This window comes from Cetorhinus maximus, chromosome 8 (genome assembly GCF_964194155.1).
Source record: "Cetorhinus maximus chromosome 8, sCetMax3.hap1.1, whole genome shotgun sequence".
NCBI lineage: Eukaryota > Metazoa > Chordata > Chondrichthyes > Lamniformes > Cetorhinidae > Cetorhinus > Cetorhinus maximus.
The window spans coordinates 14,455,237-14,479,200 of record NC_135886.1 but is presented as its reverse complement, the minus strand read 5'-3'; the positions used below and the strand labels follow the sequence as shown (position 1 = coordinate 14,479,200).

Genomic DNA, 23,964 nt, shown 5'->3' with positions numbered 1-23,964 from the left:
ATGTCTCCTGCCTTCCGCCCTACCACAGACCTTCCCTTTTGTACTTCCCTCCCCCTTCCTCGCCCCTGTAGTTTTAAAAAAACTTGTTACATCTTCTAACTTTTTCCAGTTCTGACAAAAGGTAAGGTAAGGCTGACGAAAGGTAATCTGATGTGTCTCAAGAAGGTCAAAACAGCAGGATCACCTCCAGCAGCTTCCGTCTGAAAGAATGGGAGCGTGGTTATGATCTGAAATTGTTGAACTCATTATTGAGTCCGGATGGATGTAAAGTGCCTCATCGAAAGAACTTACACTGAGCTTCATTTGGAACAGTGTGAGTCTGTCGGAGGCTGAGATCTGAGTGGGAATAGAAATTAAAATGACAAGTGACTGGTAGCTCGGTCTTGACGAAAGATCTTCAACCTGAAACGTTAACTCTGTTTCTCTCTCCATAGATGCTGCCAGACCTGCTGAGTTTTTCCAGTATTTTGTGTTCCTAACATCTCCTTGTGTGTCTCAAATGTTTTCAAATTTTGTTTGATTCTACTCCTGTAAAGCTCTTTGGGATGTTTCACCAAGTTAAAGGTGCTATACAATTGCAAATTTTTGTTAACAGATTCTACTCTCAGCTTATTTTCATGATTTATTTGAGACGTACAGAAGCCTGGGCTCTTCACTCTGAATTTAGGAAGTGCAAACAAGTTGGTGTCCATGATCAGGAGGGCAGAATTCTCCAGGGTGCCTGGACCTCCTTGTTTCCTAGGCAGCTGTCTCTTTGTGGAGTTTTGCCAAAATCACTCCTCCTGCCCTGTACCTTTCTCACCATAGCCCTGTACCTTCCAGTGTTGTCCAGCCAAAGGAAATAGTCCTTCCACGCTCATACTTTTTAAAATCTCTATTGAATCCCCTTTAGACCATCTCTGCTCCAGTGGAACTATTCCCAGTATCTCTTAGTCTCTCCTCATAACTATCATTTCACACCCCAGACATCATCTTGGTGAACCTGCGCTGTACGTCCTCTGTGATTTTCACGCACTTCCCCCGAGGTTCCACCTTACTCCCATACTTGGGAAAATTTTCTTGCTTGTCACAGGTGCCCAGCAAAGTTTTCCTATCAGTGGGGATCAGTAGTGTGGGCACTAGAGTCTTAGTAAATTAATGTTGGGTCTGCTGTTGGGTACAGGTTGGTGACTGTATAACACTGGCTACAGTACTCATGGGTACAGGTCTATCCTTGGGCATTGTACTAATTGGATGAATTAAGAGTTTCACGTTAACTATAATGGCTTATGTATGTTTCCCTTTTGTATATAAATTCTGATTCACTAGGTAACCCAGTGACAGCATTGTCTTTGTTGCTGGTCGCTCTGTGGCACTGTGCTATATTGCTGGTCGCTCTGTGGCACTGTGCTATATTCAGACCATAAAGAACGAAAGGGGAAGTGCACCAGCTGCTGAACTTGGGGATTTGGGTTAATTCCCAGCTGGCCTGCCCACAGACAGCAGTACGCTGCACCTTTTGCCGTGTGTGAGGCTTCCTATTCAGATTGGCCCAAGGGGGCGAGGTGTTGATTCCGCTGCTGTGTTTAATTTAATTTGTTCCCCTTTTGATCTCTTCCCCCAAAAAGTACCACTGTGATAGACCAGGGGGTGAATTGAGAGCACAAACCTGTGTTCCACATTACCTAGCATTTGCCTTTATCCAGGACTCAGGTAGTGTATCCGTGCTCTACAATTCTGGTCTATGGAGCATCCATCGCTTCTATTTCTCTACCATTGACGATTGTGCCTTCAGCTACCTGGGCCCCAAGTTCTGGAATTCGTACGGGCATACGAATTAGGAGCAGGAGTAGGCCCCTCGAGCCTGCTCCGCTATTCAATAAGATCGTGGCCGATCCAATTGTAACCTCAACTCCACATTCCTGCCTACCCCTGATAACCTTTCACCCCCTTGTTAATCAAGAATCTATCTAGCTCTGCCTTAAAAATATTCAAAGATTCTGCTTCCATTGCCTTTTGAGGAAGAGAGTTCCAAAGACTCACTACCCTCTGAGAGAAAAAAATTCTCATCTCTGTCTTAAATGGGTAACCCCCTTATTTTTAAAAAGTTCTAGATTTTCCCACAAAAGGAAACACCCTCTCCACATCCACCCTGTCAAGACCCCTCTGGGTTTAAAGGTTTCAATCAAGTTGCCTCTTACTCTTCTAAACAAGCCTAACCTTTCCTCATAAGACAACCCACCCATTCCAGGTATTAGTCTAGTAAACCTTCTCTGAACTGCTTCTAATGCATTTACTTCTTTCTTTAAATAGGGAGACAATACTGTACACAATACTCCAGATGTGGTCTCACCAGCACTCTGTATATCTGAAGCACAACCTCCCTACTTTTCTATTCAATTCCCCTTGCAATAAACAATAACATTCTATTAGCTTAATTACTTGCTGTACCTACATACTGACCTTTTGTGATTCATCAACTAGGACACCCAGATCCCTCTGAACCTCAGAGCTCTGCAATCTCTCACCATTTAGATAATCTTTTTTATTTTTCCTGCCAAAGTAGACAATTTCACATTTGCCCACATTGTAATCTCTACTTAAACCTCTCTGTGTTCTACCTCTCTCTCTGCTCCTTTAACACTCTCCTTAAATTTTGTGAAATGTCATGGGAAGATTTTACTGTGTTAAAGTTGCTGTATAAATGCACATTGCTGTTCTGGTACTCTCACCTTTGAGCCTCTCCAGAGACTTCAGCACATAATCCAGGTTAACACTCCCAGTGCTGTACTGAAGGAGTGCAGCATTGTTGGCGGTGTCATCTTTCAGATGATATATCAAACCAAAACCCATCCATCAGGTGCAAGTAAAGATCCCATAGCATTATTTCGAAGAGCAGGGAATTTCTGCTTGGCGAACTGGCCTATATTTATACCTCAGCCAAACAAATTATTTGGCCGTTATCACTTTGCTGTTGTATTGGGAATGTTCTGAGGTCATGAAAGCACTATGAAAATGCAAGCCTTTCCTTCCTTCCTCCCAACCCTCCTCTCCTTGGAATATCCTTGCTGACACTCACTCTTAAAGGTCCCAAATAAAGAATGATCACCCAGAAGAGTGTCACCTCCCTGGTGTTAGCTTCGATGATAAGAACTGGCTGGCTATTTGGCCTCAGGAGGCATCACAGCCAAGTCATCCCATGGAACTGAAATAAGGAGGGCCTCAGAGGAGAGGGACAGGAAGCTGGGAATAATGGAAATGAATTCTGTGCATGGGTTGCATTCGGAAGAAAATAAATTCTCCTTTGCCTTGGGGCTCGTCCCAGGCTGGGCAGTTGGTGTTGGGGTGTTTATTTTAATAGTCCTTCTATGATAAGTGGGACAGGAGTCTGCAACAAGTAGAGTTTCTGTAATTTCAGTGATGTCTCGGGTTTTCAAGGCTTGGTTTTTCTGGCTCACAGCAATTTTGTCTCCAAAAAATGTTCCAGATTTGAGAAGCGTGTTTTCTTTAGAAATTAACGGCAGGAATGCACTTAACCCTTTGCGAACTGTGGATCAGTGGGGAGGCTGGATGGTGTTCTAGCCAGGAAAGGCATCCAGCGATAACAATTAATTCAAGAATCCTCCAGCAGTTTAAAGGTTAATAAGGTCCAGAGTTTGAATTGAATGAGGTTGTAGTGTCACTGTACACAGCGCTAAAGATTCTGTGTTTAGGTCATGGCTCAACCACCACTCTTGCCTCTGTTATAAGGTCAAGGGTTTAACACCCAGACAGATTGCTCACTGTGGTGAAGGGTTCAAACCCAGAATTCCCTTGATGCTGCACTAGACTGTCAGCCTAGATTACATCATGCCACATAATGGACTTGTTAGCAAAATTGAAGTCCATGAGATTAAAGGGGCAGTGGCAGCATGGATACAAAATTGGCTCAGAGGCAGAAAGCAGAGAGTAGTGAGAAATGGTTGTTTTTAAGACTGGAGGAGGTATAAAGTGGTGTTCTGTGGCAGGGGGTGGGGGGTCAGTTATAGGACCACTGCTGTTTTTGATATATACCTAAAGTCAGAGTGTTAATATATCAGGCATAATTTCAGAGCTTGCAGCTGATACGAAACTCAGAAATGTCGTAAATAACGAGGAGATTAGTTACAGACTTCAGGAGGACATAGACTGGGTAAAAATGTGCAGACACATGGCAGATTAAATTTAATGTGGAGAAGTGTGAAGTGATGCATTTTGTAGGAAGAAAGAGAAGAGGCAATATAAATTAAATGATACCAATTTAAAGAGGGTACACCTGAGGGTGTATGTACACAACTTTTTGAAGGTGCCAGGACAGGTTGAGAAAGTAGTTAAAAGCCCCTATGGTATTGTTGTCTTTATAAATAGAGGAATACAGGACAAATGCAAAGAAGCTGTGTTGAAACAAAAATCACTGGTTAGGCCTGAGTTGGAGCATTGTGTCCAATCCTGGGCAACATACTTGAGGAAGGATGTCAAGGTCTTAGGCAAGGTACTGAAGAGATTTACTAGAATTGTACTAGAGTTATGTTCAGTTATGTAAAGAAACTAGAGAAGCTGGAGTTGTTCTCCTTAGATTGGAGAAGGTTAAGGGGAGAATTAAGAGGTACTCAAAATTTTGAGGGGTTTTGAAAGAATGACCAGAAAGCAGTTTTAAACTAATTGGCTAAAGAACAAGAAAGGAGTTGAGCATATTTTACACAGCCAGTTATGATTGGCGACTCACTGCCTGAAAGGGTGCAGGAAGCAGATTTAGTAGGAACTTTTAAATGGAATTGGATAAATAGTCGAAAGGGAAAAATTTGCAGGACTATGGGGAAAGTGTGGAGTGAAGTGGGATGAATTGGATAGCCCTTTCAAAGAAATGCCAAATGGCCTTTGGTGCTATACTATGAATTTAGTATTGGGCTAATCTTGCAGAGGGGCTGGAGTGATACTGAGCATGGTGAGCTGGGAAGTAAGGTCAGTTATTTTCTTTCATTACAGTACGCTTCATTCATTTGTTTTTCGGTGATGTGCATCAAACATTGTAACACCTGAGCATTTCTTGTTTTTGTATCTACAGAATCGGAGGATAGTGGCAAGGATGTGAGAAAGAAGTTTGAAACAATGAGGCTCATTAGAGAAGGTAAGGGACTGGGCTCGATATAAATGAATGAAACAAGTCACAGTTACTTTTATGTCAGAATGATTTGAGCTCTGTGATTTTGTTGAGAGTGGTGGTGGCAGTAGGAAGGTGTGATACAGGTATTGAGACCAGAGTATTCTCCCCCACCCTTCCCTTCCCCTCCCCTCCCCGTTTTCTATGTGCCCAGCTAGTGCGTGTACTAGCTATTTTCCCCTCTGTTTCAGATATGCCAATCTTTGGTCACTGTCCAGCCCATGATGAGTTCTTCCTCGTGGTGTGTAACCAGTGTGGACAGGTAGTTAAACCTCAGGCATTCCAGATGCACTGTGGTAAGTGATATTTTTCTCAGTGTCTTTTGGTCTTTTCAAAAAGAAACAAAATATTTACATACTCAGTGAATCCGATCTCCCAGAGAAATACTCTCCTAAACTAACCTGGGTTTCAGCTCTCCCTCACACAAGGTCTGGGATTGAGAAAGTTTACATCAGTCTAAGCTTGGGCCTTGGATTCTCTGTGGCTGACCACTTGGGCTAATGCATTGAGTGGGCGAGCTATGCTTTCCTATTTTTGTTCCATTCCTTGTTACGGCACAGCTTCTCAGCTCGGTCCTGCCCTGGGTGTGTTTGATGGGGACAATGTCAAGGAAGCTTTAATCCGTATCTGACCACCCTGTGCTGTGCCTGCCCTAGGAGTGTTTGAAGGGAACAGTATAGAGGGAGCTTTACGCTTTACTCTTTTTCTAACCCTATGCTGTACCTGTCCTGGGTGTGTTTGATGGAGACAGTGTAGAGGGAGCTTTACTCTGTATCTAACCCCGGTCTATACCTGTCCTGGGAGTGTTTGATGGGGACAGTGTAGAGGGAGCTTTACTCTGTATCTAACCCCGTGCTGTACCTGTCCTGGGAGTGTTTGATGGGGACAGTGTAGAGGGAGCTTTACTCTGTATCTAACCCTGTGCTGTACCTCTCCTGGGAGTGTTTGATGGGGACAGTGTAGAGGGAGCTTTACTCTGTATCTAACCCCATGCTGTACCTGTCCTGGGTGTGTTTGATGGGGACGGTGTCGAGGGAGCTTTATTCTGTATCTAACCCCGGTCTATACCTGTCCTGGGAGTGTTTGATGGGGACAGTGTAGAGGGAGCTTTACTCTGTATCTAACCCCATGCTGTACCTGTCCTGGGTGTGTTTGATGGGGACGGTGTCGAGGGAGCTTTATTCTGTATCTAACCCCGGTCTATACCTGTCCTGGGAGTGTTTGATGGGGACAGTGTAGAGGGAGCTTTACTCTGTATCTAACCCCATGCTGTACCTGTCCTGGGAGTGTTTGATGGGGACAGTGTAGAGGGAGTTTTATTCTGTATGTAACACTGTGCTATACCAGCCCTGAGTGCTGAAAGTATTTAGTTCTCCAACTTTGGTGGCTTTGATGACCCCAAACTTTCAAGGTGATAATTTTTTAAGATGTTTTGAACCAAATGCGCAGAAATCAGGCTGGAGATAGATTCAGTTTACATATGAACAAGGAGCAGGTAGGCCATTTGGCCCCTTGAGCCTTCTCCGCCATTTAATAAGATCTTAATAACCTGAAATCTGCATTCTGACTACCCCTGATAACCTATCACCCCCTTGCCTACCAAGAATATCCACCTCTGCCTTAAAAATATTCAAAGACTCTGCTTCCACCACCTTTCCAGGAAGCGAGTTCCAAAGACTCAACTCTTGAGAGAAAAAATTTTGCCTCATCTCCAGGCAACCCTTTATTTTTAAACAATGATCCCTAGTTCTAGATTCTCCCACAAGAGGAAACACTCTCTCCACATTCACCCTGGCAAGACCCTTCAGGATCTTATATGTTTCAAGTCAATTTCCTCTTACTCTTCTAAACTCCAGCAAATACAAGCCTAGCCTGTCCAACCTTACCACAGAAGACAATCCACCCATCCCTGGTATTAGCCTGATAAACCTTCCCTGAACTGCTTCTAACGCATTTACATTCTTCCTTAAATAAGGTGACTAATACTGTACACGGGTACTCCAGATGTGGTCTCACTAGTGCTCTGTATAACCTCTCTACATTTGTATTCAATTCCCCTCACAATAAACGATAACATTCTATTAGCTTTCCTAATTACCTGCTGTACCTGAATATTAGCCTTTTGCAATTCATGCATAGATTCCTCTATGTCTCAGAGCTCTGCAATCTCTCGTCATTTAGATAATATGCTTCTCTTTTATTCTTCCTGCCAAAATGGACAATTTCACATTTTCCCCACATTATACTCCATCTTTGCCCACCCACTTAACCTATCTATATGTTTTTGTAGCCTCTCTTCTCATAGGAACACATCCATTATCCAGTTACCCAAGTCCAAAAAACTGGACAGAGTCCAGAGTGCTATATGTGTGCTGGGCTACTGTTGCATTTTAACCAGCTAAAGCCATTCAGTGTATAGCACTGGTATTGTTCCCACTGCTTATCTTTACTGTCACAAGGCTGCCTACTTTCACCTCCGTAACATCATTCATCCCTACCTCTGCCTCAATTCCTCACCCACACTTCTGTCATCTCCAGACGCGACAATTCCAATGCTGTCCTGGCTAGGCTCCCATCTGGCACTCTTTGTAAACTTGAGTGCATCCAAAACTCTGCTGCCCGTATCCTAACTCACATCAAGTCTCCCTCACCCATCAGCCTCTGCACTCACTCACCTACATTGGCTCCCAGCCCAAAGTACCTCGAGTTTAAAATTCTTGTCCTGGTGCTCGAATCACTCCCCATATCTGTAACCTCCTGCAGCCATTCAAGACCTCTGTGCTCCTCCAATTCTGGCCTCTTATATATCCCCAATCTTCATTACGCCACCATTGCTGGCTATGCCTTCTATTCCCAATCTGCCTCTCTTAACAAGCTTTTGATCTGGCTTAACCTCTCCTGATGTGCCTCATTTTGTTTGATGGCAATCCTCTGAAGCACCTTGGGATGTTTTCCTATGTTGGGGTGCTACATAAATGCAAATTGTTGTGCTTGTTGAACTAAGTGGTTTGCTCAACCACTTCAGAGTCAGTTAAACATCACCCTCGTTGATGTGGGACCAGGGTCATATATAGGCTCAGTCCAGATTTCCTTCTCTAAAAAACATTAGCGAATGAATTGTGTTTATAAATGACAATCCAACAGCTTTAGGGTCACTTTTACTGATACCAGCTTTTTATTTTCAGATTTTTTTTTTGAAAGGAAGACTTGCATTTCTGAAACACTTTTCACAACCTCAAGGCTTACCAAAGCACTTTATGGTCAATGAAGTGTGGTCACTGTTGTAATTTAAGAAATGCAGCAGCCAATTGGTGCACAGTGAGATCCCACGAACTGCAATCAAATAAATGACCAGTTAATCTGCTCTTGTAATGTTGATTGAGGGATAAATATTGACCAGGACACCAAAGAGAACCCTCCTGCTCTTTTTTGAAATAGTGCCCTGGGATCTTTTCTGCCCACCTGAGACGACAGATGGGTTATTGATTTAACACCTTATCTGAAAGACAGAACCTTCAACAGTGCAGCAGCCCCTCAGTATTACACTAAGTGTCAGTCTGGCTTATACTCTCATGTCTCTGGAATGGGAATTAAACCCGAGACCTTCTGCCTGAGAGGTGAGAGAATGTGAGCCAAGGCTGCTTCTAAATTTTCAAACTGCCATGGTGGGATTTGAACTCGCATTCTTCGGGTTATATGTAATGTGTTTTATGTGAAGCCGCTGAATTGAGAATCTAAATAATTCGGACTCTTTTCAGAGAGAAGACATGGGTCTCTGAACAAATTGTCAGCACGAAGAGCTCCTGCCTTGAACTCCCCAAGCTCCATTGTCCTACAGAAATCGCGATACAACAGTGTCCAAACTGCAGTTACCTCTAACCATGGCACCAGTTCCTCCAAGGAGAAACTACAGAGCCCTGGTAACAAGGTGCTACAGTTAGAAGTGCCTTCAAAGGGACCAAAAGAAAATCTGTGGTAATTTAGTTTTCTTTTTGACTGTGATTAAGTAGAGAAAAAAACAGAGATCTTCATTCTAACTTAAAGGGATGGCCGTTGCAGTATAATTAGGGGTGAGGGACTTCAGTTATATGGAGAGGCTAGAGCAGCTGGGATTGTTCTCCTTAGAGCAGAGAAGGTTTAGGGAGAGATTTGGTAGAGGTGTTCAAAATTATGAAGGGTTGTGATAGAGTAGATGGGGATAGACTGATTCCAGTGACAGGCAGATCAGTAACCAGAGGAGATAGATTGAAGGCAATTGGCAGAAGATCCAGAGATTTTTTTTTTTTTCACGCACCCAGGTTATGATCTGGAATAGGCTGCCTGAAAGGGTGGTGGAAGCAGACCCAACAGTAACTTTCAAAAGGAAATTAGATAAAAACTGGAAAGACAACGCTAAGGGGAAAGAGCAGGCGAGTAGGGCTAACAGGGATAGCTCTTTCAAAGAGCCAGCACACGTGCAATGGGGGTACAGCTTGGTGCTGAGCTCTAGACAGTGAGTGCCATCTGGCTATTTGACTGAGTAGCATCGCGCAGTAGCCTGACCGTCATTGGCATGAACTTTCAAACAAGATTTACTGGATGCGGATCAGGAGTGGAAATTCTACTTGATTCTCGTTTTTTCCCCCAATGAGCATTAAGATTAAAGTTACAGGTGAGAGAGTCTCAAAATATGCGTAGTGGTCCTGAGTACAGTTTTAATTTTACCCTCCAGTTTACCGCTGTACTCTTCTAAAGGTATACAGTATTGCTCAGGTGCAGTTTCATGGCTGCAGGTGCTCTTTGGTATCTTAACATTCTTCATGTGAGAGGCTGATTATTCGACAGCGAAGGGCATCACAGGCAGGCCCGGTCCCCGTCCCATTGTCCATTCTCTTTCCAGCAGTGGCCATTAGTTGGCCATCAGGTGTTGACCCTGATCCGCAATCCTAAACTTTGAACCCAATCCTAAATGTTGAACCTTACACCTTAAATCCCTAAGCCTGGCCTGGGGTTCACACTGGAGAAGTCCGATGTCGGGGCCTAATTCACAGAGCCAAGGAATTGAACCTGAGACTTTCTTGGTCTGTCTAGTTTCACAACAAGCATCTTTACCCACGAAGCGATGGGAAGGGCTCTTGCTGCAGGTTCTGAAATGCTCCTTCAGCTCTCTCCCTGTTGGGCACCCTCCTGGAAACTGCATGTGTGTGGATGTTGGGTGAAGCAAGGATTGGGCTCTGTTGTAGCGCCCCAACTGGCTGAACAGCCTGTTGATGCTCGCTGTGGAGGCTCATGCGCTAATGAGTTTGGATTTAACCAGGTGCGTGGAATTTATGTATTAAACTTTGTTTTGTCCATCTCCAGCTTGTTTGTTCCTGTGGTGAACCTGGAAAAGATCCCAACTCTCAGAAAGGCAGACAACTCCTGCATCAAACTGAGCTCCAAGCTTCCTGCCATTTCCCTGTCCCCTCCCGACCCCACCTTGCCACCTGCCAAACCCCCTCCGGCCACTGTCCTTGATCCCGCGACAAAGACTATGGCAGCGAGCGCAATCCCAAAGGTGGCCGACCCTCTACTGTCAGTCCCGGTGGTTCAGAACGGTAAAGGGGAGAGGTCACCCATGTTGGAGGAGCCGACACTAAGTAACAGGAGAAGCAGCCATAAAATCCACAGAAGAACAACAGGTGAGTTTACAGTTCTGTATAACCTTCTCAAATGAATGAGGGGTTAAATGTGGAGGGAGGGAGGCAGCAGATGGGCACTGGTTTGTTATATTTAAAACTGATATAAATAATGTACTTTATTTTATTTTTTGGGGATTGAGATCAGTGATGTTCATACTTGGGAGTGGAGCGGTATCAAATTTCCTGCATTCAAACATCACATCAGCACCTAATGCTCCCAAGGCAGGTGAAATGCTGATTAGATACAAAGTAATCTGATGGGGACGGTATAGAGGAAGCTTTACTCTGTATCTAACCCTGTGCTGTACCTGTCCTGGGACTGTTTGATGGGGACAGTGTGGAGGGAGCTTTACCCTGTATCTAACCCCATGCTGTACCTATCCTGGGAGTGTTTGATGGGGACAGTATGGAAGGAGCTTTACTCTGTATCTAACCCCGTGCTGTACCTGTCCTGGGAGTGTTTGATGGGGACAGTATGGAGGGAGCTTTACTCTGTATCTAACCCCGTGCTGTAACTAAAGGAAAATGTTTCTTTTGCAAATACAAAATAGAAAAAGTTAAAATATAAACAAGCACACAAAGTGGGGGGCAGGGGGAGAAACTGGGAGAAAACTAAGGAATATGGTAGCTCAAATCTGTATGCATAGACTGAACTCTCACCTTTGACGTCTCTACATAGTTGGCATTTTTCCATTGTCGATCACATTTCAAACATCTCCATCTAAAAAAACGTAAAGCATTCCAGGAATGCCTGAGAGCTTCTCCATAAAGAGACTTAAAAAGTTATGTGAGATCCTTGTCATCTCTTTCCTCAAAGGATGTATTGTGATTTCAAGTGGTTATTCTAGTATCAAACAACTGTTTGTTGATGGCTCAGTGGGTGTGCGCCCCACTCTGTGAAGACCTGATCCAGAGGGTGTCCCACATCTGGCTTGCATGGAGTTATCTGACTTTAGTTTGAATGGCAGTATTGGGATGATGCAGTGGCTATCCCCAACCCACACCCAATCTAAGGCGCAGAATGAAACTAGGGCTCCTTCCCCTGATTGCTGTCAAACAGTCCTTATAGGCGCATGTCATGGTTGGGGAGTGCAGGATTTGGCCTGATCAAATAGTTTTTAGAAAACTAGCTGTCTTGGCCAGCACTGAAAGTATGGCAACCGGTCAAGTACTGGAGAGTGGGGTGTGCCTGTAGAACCGTACTCCAGTGGGGAATCAAGGTCTGCAAGAGGATATTTTACCCTGGGGTTGTCACAGCTGAGCTTAGTTCTACTTCCATGCAGGATCATCTTCCGGTGTCGGTCAATGGATAAAGGCAGGAGCAGGAAGCAGGGTGATGTGGCTTTGTTTGAGACTAGCCAACAGAGAATAGAGTGGGAACCGTCCTGCAATTCCCTGCCTAACCTCACTGCCTCTCTACTGTTCTTTCCCCCTTTAAGACGCTCCTTAAAACCTACCTTTAACCAAGCTTTTGGTCACCTGCAGTATTTCTTCATGTGGCAGGGTGTCAGATTTATGTTTGATAATGGCTCTTGTTGAAGGCACTATATCAATGCAGTTGTTGCTGTAGAGTTCAATAGCACAGGAGCCAACGCATTGAACCACTCAGCATTGAAGAATCCTCTGCTCTTAAAGACCCCCAGCCCTTTCACTGTTTCAAAGATTTTCTCCTCCCTCGGTAATAGATTATTTTACAGTTTGAGAAAAGTTCTGGGAAACTGCATCAGGTAAAACTCTTTCCAAATAGAAATTTTTTGAGTGTTTCTGTGGTGGGAGGGGAAGTTCTGAGGTGTGTCACGGCCTTTAACAGGAAACATCTGTCATACAGTGTAACCTCTACAAAATCTCTCAGCAGAGAAAGAAAGTGACCTCAATAAACACTGCGGAGTCATGGACCCAGACACCAAGAAACACTGCACACGTTCGCTCACTTGTAAGGTAATTGGTCTCTCTCTCTCCCTTGTCTCAGCCGTCATCTTTAGTTTGGATTTTTTTTTTCATATTTTACTTAGGGTAATGTTTCTAGGTGGCTCAGTTATTGGATCTAAAGTGTCTTAAACACCCAGATTTTTGACTGGGAATAAAGAAAAATAATTTGAAGGTAGCATCTATTTTAAGAGTTAATGTTATCATTTCAAGAAAAGAAAAGCTTTTTTTTTGTCTTTTTGTAGATAACACTTGGATTGTCTTTGATCACCTGAGGGGTCAGAGAGGAATTTCCCTAAGGATTTCTTCCCCTTATTGGCCCTGGGATTTTTGCTCCTCCTGAGAAATTACACGACTGAAAGGAGGGAGGGAGGGAGGGAAGAAGCTTTTATTCTGGATGTTATTGCCATTGTGGTGTGGAACAAGCTTGATGGAGAATTTTTCCTGCCCATCAGCTTGGTATGTCTTTCTGTCACAGCGGGTACATTATTCCAGAGCAACAGGGAGGCAACCTTCAATCCAGGAGGGATTCAAATCTGGCCTGTTCCTAACATCAGAGTCTGAAGATTAGTACGGCCTCAGAATTTGAGCAGGATTGAGGTCCTGTACATTTGGAGTGCTGTGAACCTGGCCTTGTTGCTCAGAACAGACACCCCATTAAAAAAAAGATGCAAGTTTTGTAAAATGGTATTATATTGATACTGGAGTTTAGCATCATCGATACAGGTAGATTTTCAGATTTTCTCTATTTACTGATTTAGCCAATGCATGCCACCCTGTCGACAGCAGCGCATGCTAGCCAGTCACTAACAACACATGTAGCACCTTTTTGCACCCCTCAAACCACTTGAACAGGCTGAAATTGTGTGTGGAGTGCAGTTGTTGTAATGCAGAAGCCATCTGCATGTAACAGCATCCCACAAGCAACAATGAAATGACTGACCCGTCATCCTGTTTTTGTTTAGTGAGAGAAGTGTTGTCCCCAGGGCACTGGGTGAACTTCCTGCTCCTTTTGCAAAATGCCATGGAATCCACAGACAGAACCTCAGTTTAAAGTCTCGTTGAAGCCTGGCACCTCTGACAGCGCAGTGTTCCCTCAGTACTGCCCCTCTGACAGTGCAGCGCTCCCTCAGTGCTGTCTGGATTATGTGCCAGAGTATCCGGGTTGGGACTTGAACCCATGGCCTCTGTATCAGATGCAACTAGTCTGGCAATGCTTCCATTCTAAAATTACAAAGGATGTACAGCACAGAAACAGACCATTTGGCCCAACTAGTCCATACTGGTAATATGCTCCACTCAAGTCTAAAATTCTCATCCTTGTTTTCAAATCTCTCCATGGCCTTGCCTCTCCCTTTCTCTGATCTCCTCAAGACCCATACCCTCCAAGAAATCTGCGCTCCTCCAATTGTGGCTTCTTGAGCGTCCCTGATTTCAATCATTCTACTATTGGAACTGTGCCTTCAGCTGCTTGGACTCTAAGTTCTGGAATTCCCTCTGTAATCTTCTCCACCTCTCTCTCCTCTTTTAAGGCACTCCTTAAAACCTCCCTCTTTGACCAATCACCTGTCCTAATATCTCTTCATGTGGCTCCATGTCAAATTTTGTCTTGATTTATGCTCCTGTGAAGCACCTTGGGACATTTTACTGTCTTAAAGCGGCTATATAAATGCAAATTGTTGTTCTCTTTCCTTGGCATCAGCTGATGATAAACTTTCCGTTCCTATTTCCTTGTTAGACGCACTCGCTGACTCAGAGAAGGAGTGTGCCCGGGCGCCGGCTTGCCTTTGACGAATTGCTGGCAGAACATCGGGCAAGCCTGAAGAATAAGGAAACTGTTAAAGAGAGAAAGCAACAGGCCAAGGAGACAGCACCACTCTCTCCTGTGCAGGAGACAACTCCTGGTTCGGTGATGCTGGGTGTCTCTCCGAACCGGCCAAAGGTTGCCAGCTGCTCCGGCTCAAGGTACAATCCAAACCTCCAGGAGTCTGATCCGCATCGGCTCCACTTGGGGTTTCAGGGGTTTTGGTGGGGTGGATCCATAGAAACATAGAGAAAAGGAGCAGGAGTAGGTCATTCGGCCCTTTGAGCCTGTTCCACCTTTCAGTATGATCATGGCTGATCCTCTGTCTCAACGCCGTTCTCCCACTCTCTCCCCATACCCCTTGGTGCCTTTAGAGTCCAGAAATCTATTTCGTTCTTAAATATATTCAGTGACTTGGCCTCCACAGCCCTCTGTGGTAGAGAATCCCACAGGTTCACCACCCCCTGAGTGAAGAAGTTTCTGCTCATCTCAGTCCTAAATGGCCTACCCCATATCCTGAGACTGTCACCTCTTGTTCTAGACCCCCCCAGCCAGGAGAAACATCATCCCTGCATCCTGTCTGCCCATCTCTGTCAGATTTTTATACATTTCAAGGAGTTCCCCTCTCATTCTTCTAAACTCCAGTGAATATAGGCCTCGTCAACCCAATCTCTCCGCACACGACAATCCTGCCATCCCAGGAATCAGTCTGGTGAACCTTCGCTTCACTCCATCTATGGCACGTTTATCTCTTGTTAGGTAAGGAGACCAAAGCTGCACACAATACTCCAGGTGTGGTCTCACCAAGGTCCTGTACAGCTGCAGTAAGACATCCTTGCTCCTGTACTCAAGTCCTCTTGCAATGAAGGCCAAATTACAATTTGCCTTCCTAACTGCTTGCTTTCAGTGATTGGTGTACAAGGAAACCCAAGTGCCTTTGTACTCCAACATTTCCCAATCTATCACCATTTAAATAATACTCTGCCATTCTGTTTTTCCTACCGAAGTGGATAACTTCACACTTATCTCCATTATACTGCACTTGCCATGCATTTGCCCACCAACTCAACCCGGCTAAATTGCCTTGAAGCCTCTTAACATCCTCCTCATCGCTCACATTCCCACCAAGTTTCGTGTGGTCAGCAAACTTGAAAATATTACATTTGGTTCCCTTGTCCAAATCATTGATTTATATTGTGAATAGCTGGGGCCCAAGCACTGATCCCTGTGGCACCCCACTAGTCACTGCTTGCCATTCTGAAAAATACCCATTTGTTCCTACTCTGTCTCCTACCTGCTAACCAATTCTCAATCCTTGCCAATATATTACCCCCAATCCCATGTGCTTTAATTTTACACACTAACCTCTTTATCAAAAGCTTTCTGAATATCCAAATACACCACATCCACTGGTCCTCCCTTATCTATTCTAGTAGTTATGTCCTCAAAAAATTCCAGTAGGTTAGTCAAGCATGATTTCCCTTTCATCAATCCATGCTGACTTTGTCTAATCCCATTGATATTTTCTAAGTGTCCTGTTATCACATCCTTTATAATAGACTAACAGTTTCCCTACCACTGATGTTAGGCTAACTGGTCTGTAATTCCCTGTTTTCTCCCTCCGTCCATTTTTTTTAATAGTGGGGTTACACTTGCCATCCTCCAATCTGCTGGGACTGTTCCAGAATCGACAGAATTTTGGAAGATGACAACCAATCAAATGGAAGATGGCATCCACTATTTCCATGGCCATCTCCTTCAGCACCCTGGGATGTAGATTATTTGGCCCTGAGGATTTATTGGCTTTCAGTCGCATTAATTTCTCCAGCACTATTTTTTTTAGTAATAAAACCTTTGGTTCCCTAGTATTTCTGGGGAGTTATTTGTGTCTTGCTCCATGAAGACAGAACTAAAGTAGTTGTTTAATTGCTCTGCCATTTCCTTGTTCTCTATTATAAACCCTCCCGTTTCAGGCTGTAAGGGACTACATTTGTCTTCACTAATCTTTTTCTTTTTACATAGTTATAGAAGCTTTTACGGTCCCCTTTTATGTGCCTCGTAAGTTTACTCTCATATTCTATTTTTCCCCTCTTAATTAATCTCTCGGCTCTCCTTTGCTGAATTCTAAACTGCTCCCAATCCCCAGGCTTGCTACTTTTTCTAGCAACTTTATATGACTCCTCTTTGGATCTAATACTATCCTTAATTTCTTTTGTTAGACATGGGCCACTTTTCCTGTTGTGTTTTTGCACCAGAAAAAAAATGTATAACTGTTGCAATGCATACCTTCGTTCCTTAAAAATGATTAAATATTAAATGTAACATTGCTTATCCACCATCATGCCTTTTACTGAAGTTTCCCAATCTATCTTAGCCAACTCACACCTCATACCTTCGTGGTTTCCAGAGACACTATTCCCTCTGGTCAGGGAATCTAGAACAAGATGGGGTCACAATCCTAAATTTAGAGCTAGACCATTCAGGAGTGAAATCAGGAAGTGCTTTTCCACACAAAGGTTAGTAGAAATATTGAACAGTCTCCTTGAAAAAATTGTGGATGCTGGGTCTCAATTGGAGTTTATAAGACTGCGATTGATTTTTGTTGGGTAGGGGTATCAAGGAACCTGAAGCAAAGGTAGGAAAATGCAGTTGAGCACAGATCAGCCACGATCTTATAGAATGGCAGAGGAGGCTCAAGTGGCTGGATATGGCTTCCTCCTGTGTCTATGTAAAAGGCTCAAGAGGCTGAATTGCCTCCTCCTGCTTCCATGTTCTTTAATGGATCAGTGGCTACTGAACAGTACAGGCTGGTTAGGTCCCAGGTTTCTCTGCTTTGTTAAAAGCAAAATACTGCGGATACTGGGGAAATCTAGAACAAAAACACCTGGAAAAACTCAGCAGGTCTGACAGCATCTGCGGAGAGGAATACAGTTGACATTTTGAGTCCGTATGACCCTTCATCAGAACTAAGGAAATCTCTCTTTTCTCTGCTTTGTGGTGGGTTGCTTGCTCTCACAAGGCTCCCGGTGGAATTCCACAGTACTGCAATGAAAGAGTCAGCCTGGATTTTGTCCTGAAATCTATGGAATAATTTTGTGATTCAGAGGTGAGAGTACCGCCATGGGTGACACAATTATCAGACTTTCCAGATGATCAGGAGGTAGAAAGTTAACGGAAGCTGATCACCAACTTTAGAAATTTAGTTTTTTTCAGAATCGATATACATGAAAATTGAATGTCGCAGCTCATAGAAACAGGAGTATGTCATTTGGCCCATGGAGCCTGCTCCACCATTCAGTATGATCATGGCTGATCCTCTATCTCAACGCCATACACCAGCTCTCCCCCCATACCCCTTGATGCCTTTAGAGTCTAGAAATCTATTTCCTTCTTAAATATATTCAGTGACTTGGCCTCCACAGCCCTCTGTGGTAGAGAATTCCACAGGTTCAGAGATTTTTTTTGTTTTTGTTCATAGGATGTGGGCATTGCTGGCTAGGCCAGCATTTATTGACCATCCCTAATTGCCCTTGTTCAGAGGGTATTTAAGAGTCAACCACATTGCTGTGGGTCTGGAGTCACATGTAGGCCAGACCAGGTAAGGACAGCAGATTTCCTTCCCTAAAGGACATTAGTGAACCAGATGGGTTTTTAACGACAATCTTTTAATTCCAGATTTTTATGGTGGTATTTGAACCCAGGTCCCCATTACCCTGGATCTCTGGGATACTAGTCCAATGATAATACCACTATGCCACTGCCTCCCCCCCATTTCATATTATGTAGAATCTACAGCACAGAAACAGGCCATTTGGTTCAACTGGTCCCTGCTGGCGTTTATGCTCCACACCAGTCTCCTCCCACACACTCCATCTAACTCACGGGAATAAATGTTTCCATCACGAGAAGCTGGAATTGAGACCCTGACTTCTTCAACCGATTTATTTAGTGATTTTTTTTTTCATTCCGCGATGTTGTAATTTGCAGCATCATGTTATTTTTCAGGAGCTCTTCAGACAAAAGTAAAGTGGTCCATGTAGCAGCTCCCTGATATCTGGCTGTTGTGGTCTTTCAGTGCACAGTTCCAGCCAGCAGATGGTGCACATACACCTTGCCTGCTGATAGCACGCTGCACTAATTGGCAATACAAATCTGCCATTGTGTCCTGGTCCTGATTTGTGATACTTCTTCATTAAATTGTATGAATGATGTACTACAAGGAAGTATCCTGCAAAAAGCACAAAGCGTTAAGTATTTTTAATTTACAATATTGAAATCATCATTTACTATAAAATTGTTTGTTCTGTTTAATAAGTATCACTGGATGTGAAATCATACAATACAATTTCCTGTGTGATTATCTGTCTTGTGGTGCTGCTAACTGATGATGACTGGGCTAGGAGGGAGTTGGATTAATATTAGTAGAGATACAGTCGGTCACACGATGCACTGGGCAGGGGAAGTGGTTACCGAGTGACAGTATGAGAGAGCCCCACAAAAATCTATTAATCCCAGTTTTACAATTAACAGCTGATCTGACATTGATTGTATAAGACAGTTCCAAACTTCTACAGTGTGCAGAAGTGCTTAATAATTTCACTTCCAAAAGATCTGCTTCTAGTTTTTTGACTACATCACCTAGTCCTGAACAAACCAACCACTAAAATTAGTTTCCCCCAATTTACCCTGTCCTTAATATCGCGAAAACCTTGATGAAATTATCCTTTAACCTTCTAAATTGTAGGAGATACAATCCTAGTTTGTGTAATCACTCCTCCCAATTGAACTCTTCTAGACAAGGTGTTATTCTGGTAAATCCAAACTTCACTCCCCCCAAGGCTAATATATGTTTCCTAAGGTGTGGTGCCCAGAACTGCTTACAGTAACTCCAGGTGTGGTCTAACCAGTGCTTTGCATAGCTAAAGCATGACTTCTACCTCTTTGTATTTTAGTCCTCTAGATATAAAGGCCAGCATCCCACTGACATTTTTGATTATTGTCTGTACCTGCTCGTGACATTTTAACAATCTGTGTATCTGGACCCCCAAGTCTCTGAGGACTTCCACTGTTTCCAGCTTTTCACCATTTAGAAATAACCTGTTCTAACCTTTTTAATCCAAAGTGGTTGACTTCACATTTGCTTACACTGAAACCCATTTGCCACAATTTTGCCTATTCACATAACGTATCAAATATCTCTTTGTAATTTTAGGTTTCCAACTATACTGTTTACAACACCTCCCTATCTTTGTGTCATCAGCATACTTGGATATTTGGCTTTCTAACCCATCATCTAAATTGTTAATGAATGCAGTGAATTGTTGAAGCCCCAACACAGATTTTTGTGGGATACCACTAGTCACATCCTGCCAATTCAAGCACTTGGCCATTGTTCCTACTCTGTCTCCTGCCACTCAGTCAATTCCCCAACCAGGTCAATAATTTGTCTTCAATTTCATGAGCTTCAACTTCAGCTAACAATCTTTTGTGAGGGATTTTGTCGAATACCTTCTGGGTGCTCATATAAATAACATTCATAGACATTTCCCTGTTCACTACTTTAGTCACCTCTTCAAATAATTCAAGCAGATTCATCACCTACCCTTTACAAATCCATGCTGGCTGTCTCTGATAGCTGAAAATTTTCAAGATATTCAGCAACCCTATCCTTAATTATATGCCTATAATCTCCAATCTCCAGGGCATCATACCGGGGGGATGGTGGATAGTACCACAAAGATGTGCTGGGGGACTTCCCCAGAAGTCACCACATAAGGACTGCATGGGAATTGCATGGAAAATTCAAACTTCCGATGGGCAATTGCCCTGCACTGGGAACCATCCGGTACTCCGATTTAAATCAGAGACTTTGATGGTTCCGATTGTCTTACAGGAATAGTTATCCAGGAAAAGTTAGAAGAATTAAAACAACTTCTAACTCCTGGATAACTATAGTACTGACCCACCTCCCCTCCACTCCCCTGCCCCCCAGGACTCGCTGATTACCCCCTTTCTCCTGACTGCCTCCCCAAGCTACTGACTACACCCCAACACCACGACCACCCACCCAACCATACCCACGACTTTCCTCCAACCATCACAAATACGCTCCCGACTAAGCCCCACCCCCTCACGACTTCCCTCACCAACCACCACTCTTCACTGACCACCCGACTGCCCCACTGACCACCTGAACGCCCCACTGACCACCCAATCGCCCTCCTCTGACCACCCGACCACCCTGCTGACCACCCGAACATCCCCCGACCACCCGAACCCCAGCCCCATTGACCACCCAGACCACCCGGCCGCCCCCTCTGACCACCTGACCACCCCCATTGACCACCCAACCGCCCCCACTGACCATCCGACCGCTCCCACTGACCAACACCACCTGTCCTCACTGACTGCCTCCACTGACCATCCAGCCACCCCCACTGACCACCCGACCGCCTCCACTGACCATCCAACCACCCCACTGACCACCCGACTGCCCCCACTGACCACCCGACCGACCCACTGACCACCCGACCCTCCCCCCACTTACCACCTGACCACAACCCTTGGCCACCCGACTCCCCTCCACTGACTACCCGACCAACAGCCACATCACCTGAACCCCCTCCCCCAGTGACCACCAACCACCCCCAATCCTATGCAGTCCACCCCATCCTACATGCCCCACCCCCCAACCCACATCCTCAACCCACCCATCCTAACCCCCTATCCTCTGTCCTTGCGCCCCCCCATCCTTCCCACTTAACTTCTCCCTGGCTTCTCAAAGTGTCTGGGACCTTTAAATTTACCTGGTTTTCGGCAGCTGGTGCTATAAGAAAGGGGGCGTGTCTTGCTTTCCTACGGCTCTCTTGGTCTCGAAAGAAGGCCAAAGGAACCCGCTGTGCTGCACTATTCTCACCCGGCCTGGGTCGGACAGGCTGGTGAGAAAGGTACACACAGTGTAAGTGAAAAGAAGCGGAGTGACAATCTGACTGATTACCATTCCACACAAGTTATGGCCCATAGACTCTGGTAATTTGCTGACAAAAGGTGCTGCATCTGAGGGTCGTTAATTCCCTGTTTTCTTGCTCTGTGCTTTCTTAAATAGCGGAGTGACGTGCAGTTTTATAATCTTAAGGAATAGTTTTCAAATTGAGAGAACTTTGGAAGATTATAGTTAGCACATCTGCAATGCTCTCATCTACTCCCTTTAACACATGGGATGGAAACCATCCGGTCCTGGGTATTTAGAGCCATTAATTTCTCCATTGCTATTATCTTATTTAAGTTAATTTTGTTGATTTCCTGATTCAATATCTTCCTTGGGATGTCTGGGAGGCTGATCTTTCCCTCTACCATAAATACTGACGCAAAATAATGATTCAGTGTGTCAGTTAGTTCCTTATTGTCATTGACAACATCACCGTTACCAGGTTTCAAAGGGCACACAAATGTAAGAGTTTTCAGTGTTGATTTTGATGTGCCTTGCATGTGTCTTTTCATACTCCCTTTTTATAACTCTTACTTTGACAACATCACTGCTTTTGTATCTTTCCTATTGGCCAGGATCTGTACTATTTTTTGCATTTTTATGTGCTTTTTCTTCTTTTGAAATGTTGTTACTCTTTACTTTTTCATGATTGTCTTTTTGGCAAGTAGGATATTTGCCCTTGAAAGGTATAAACTGGTTCTGTACAACATTAATTTATTTTTTGAACACCTCCCATTGATCTTTTGTTGTTTTACCCATTAACAGATTTCCCCAGTGTCCTGTGGACAGTCTCTGTCTTATCTCATTGAAGTCAGCCTTCCCTCGATCTAGAATCTTAGTAGCTGTTTCATGTTTCTTCCTTATTACTATGTTGATTTCGATCATGTTATGATCGCTATTTGATAAATGTTCGTGACCGTTAGGCTGTTTACTAAATCTAGCACATTACTAAATTTAATAAGCCTGCCCTCTTGTTAGTTCCAGGACATATTGTTGCAGAAAAGTATCCTGGCTACACTCAAGAAATTCACTACTTTTCTGAAGTGCTAGTCTACTTGTCCCAATCTTTATGCGAGTTAAAAATCTTCCATTAAAATCGTCCTGCCTTTGTTACACGTTTGCCTAGCCTCAGAATGTATACGGTCTACCACTTCACAACTGCTAACAGGGGTCCTATGCACAACTTTCACTGCAGTCTTAAATCCTTCTTCTATTTCTGAATTCAACACAAAATCCCTGCTGCCCGCTTGCCACTTATATCCTCTGTGATCATTGAGATGATTCTGCCATTAATCATTTAGGGTCTTCCTCCCATTTTACCTTTTCCCCTATCTTCCCTGTAGACCTTCTAATCCACCTTGCAGACATGCCTCTGTAATGGCTACCATGTCACACCTTCCAAGTGAATTTGTATTGCAATTCATTAGATTTCTTTCTTATACTCTGTGTCTTCATGTGAAGAACACATATTTGGATTACACACCCCAACCTATAAAAGGCAAAAGCCTCCCTTTCCCTGTATTCAATCAACCCAGATATTCACTTGAAAGCCATAGTTTTATTGTGGAATAAATATATTACGCTTCCCCACTTCCAGGGACAGTGGATTCAGTGTTTGTGGGCTGTTACACTGTGCTGAGATCTCACTGCCATGCTCATATACTTTATCTCCATTCCACAGGGTTTCTTTGGAAAGTGAGCTGACTGATGATGAGACACCCCCTGCTGATCCTGTACCACATCCAGAGCTCCCCTACCCTTTGTTCAGGTTTGAGATAAACAGCCGGTTATCGAGCGAGGAGAGTGACGGAGAAATGACAGAGGAATCTGAGAAGCCAGATTGTCACTATTCGCGATTGCACCCGAAGCCTCTGGCAGTACGTACCATTTCAGCTCAGTGCCTCTCTCTCTCTCTCTCTCTCTCTTTCTCTCTCTGTCTGTCTTTCTTTCTTTCTCTCTCTCTCTCTCTATCTTTCTCTCTCCCCCTCTCTCACTCTCTCTCTCTCTCTCTCTCTCACTCTCTCTCAGCTACCCAATTAGTCATTCCCTGCTTTCCCCATAGCCCTGCAAATTCTTCTCCACCAAGTGTATATCCAATTCCCTTTTGAAAGTTTCTATTTAACCTGCTTCCCCCCGCCATTTCAGATATTGCATTCCAGATCACAACAATTTGCAGCGTAAAACAAAAATATTCCCCTCATTCCCACCCTTAGTTCTTTTGCCAATTGTCTAAAATCTTTGTCCCCTGGTCACCAGCCCTCCTGCCATTTAGTTAGCGCCTTGCCCATCTCAGGATATCCTAAAGTGCATAACGACCAACGAAGGACATTCGTCACTGTTGTAATGTAGGAAACGTGGCAGCAATTTTGAAATCTTCCACAAACATCAGTGAGTTAATGACCAAATAATCTGTTTTAGTGATATTGTT

At 44.0% G+C, this 23,964-nt stretch overlaps 1 protein-coding gene across 1 annotated transcript in view; it reads left to right on the top strand.

The window, feature by feature from the left end:
• Positions 1–23,964, top strand: part of atxn7l2a (ataxin 7-like 2a) — a 40,770-nt gene that overhangs the window by 1,141 nt on the left and 15,665 nt on the right. Inside the window, 7 exon segments of the mRNA XM_078546478.1 lie at positions 5,063–5,125; positions 5,350–5,454; positions 8,917–9,133; positions 10,499–10,818; positions 12,674–12,756; positions 14,483–14,709; positions 23,218–23,413. Of these exon segments, the coding sequence (XP_078402604.1) occupies positions 5,063–5,125; positions 5,350–5,454; positions 8,917–9,133; positions 10,499–10,818; positions 12,674–12,756; positions 14,483–14,709; positions 23,218–23,413 (1,211 nt within the window).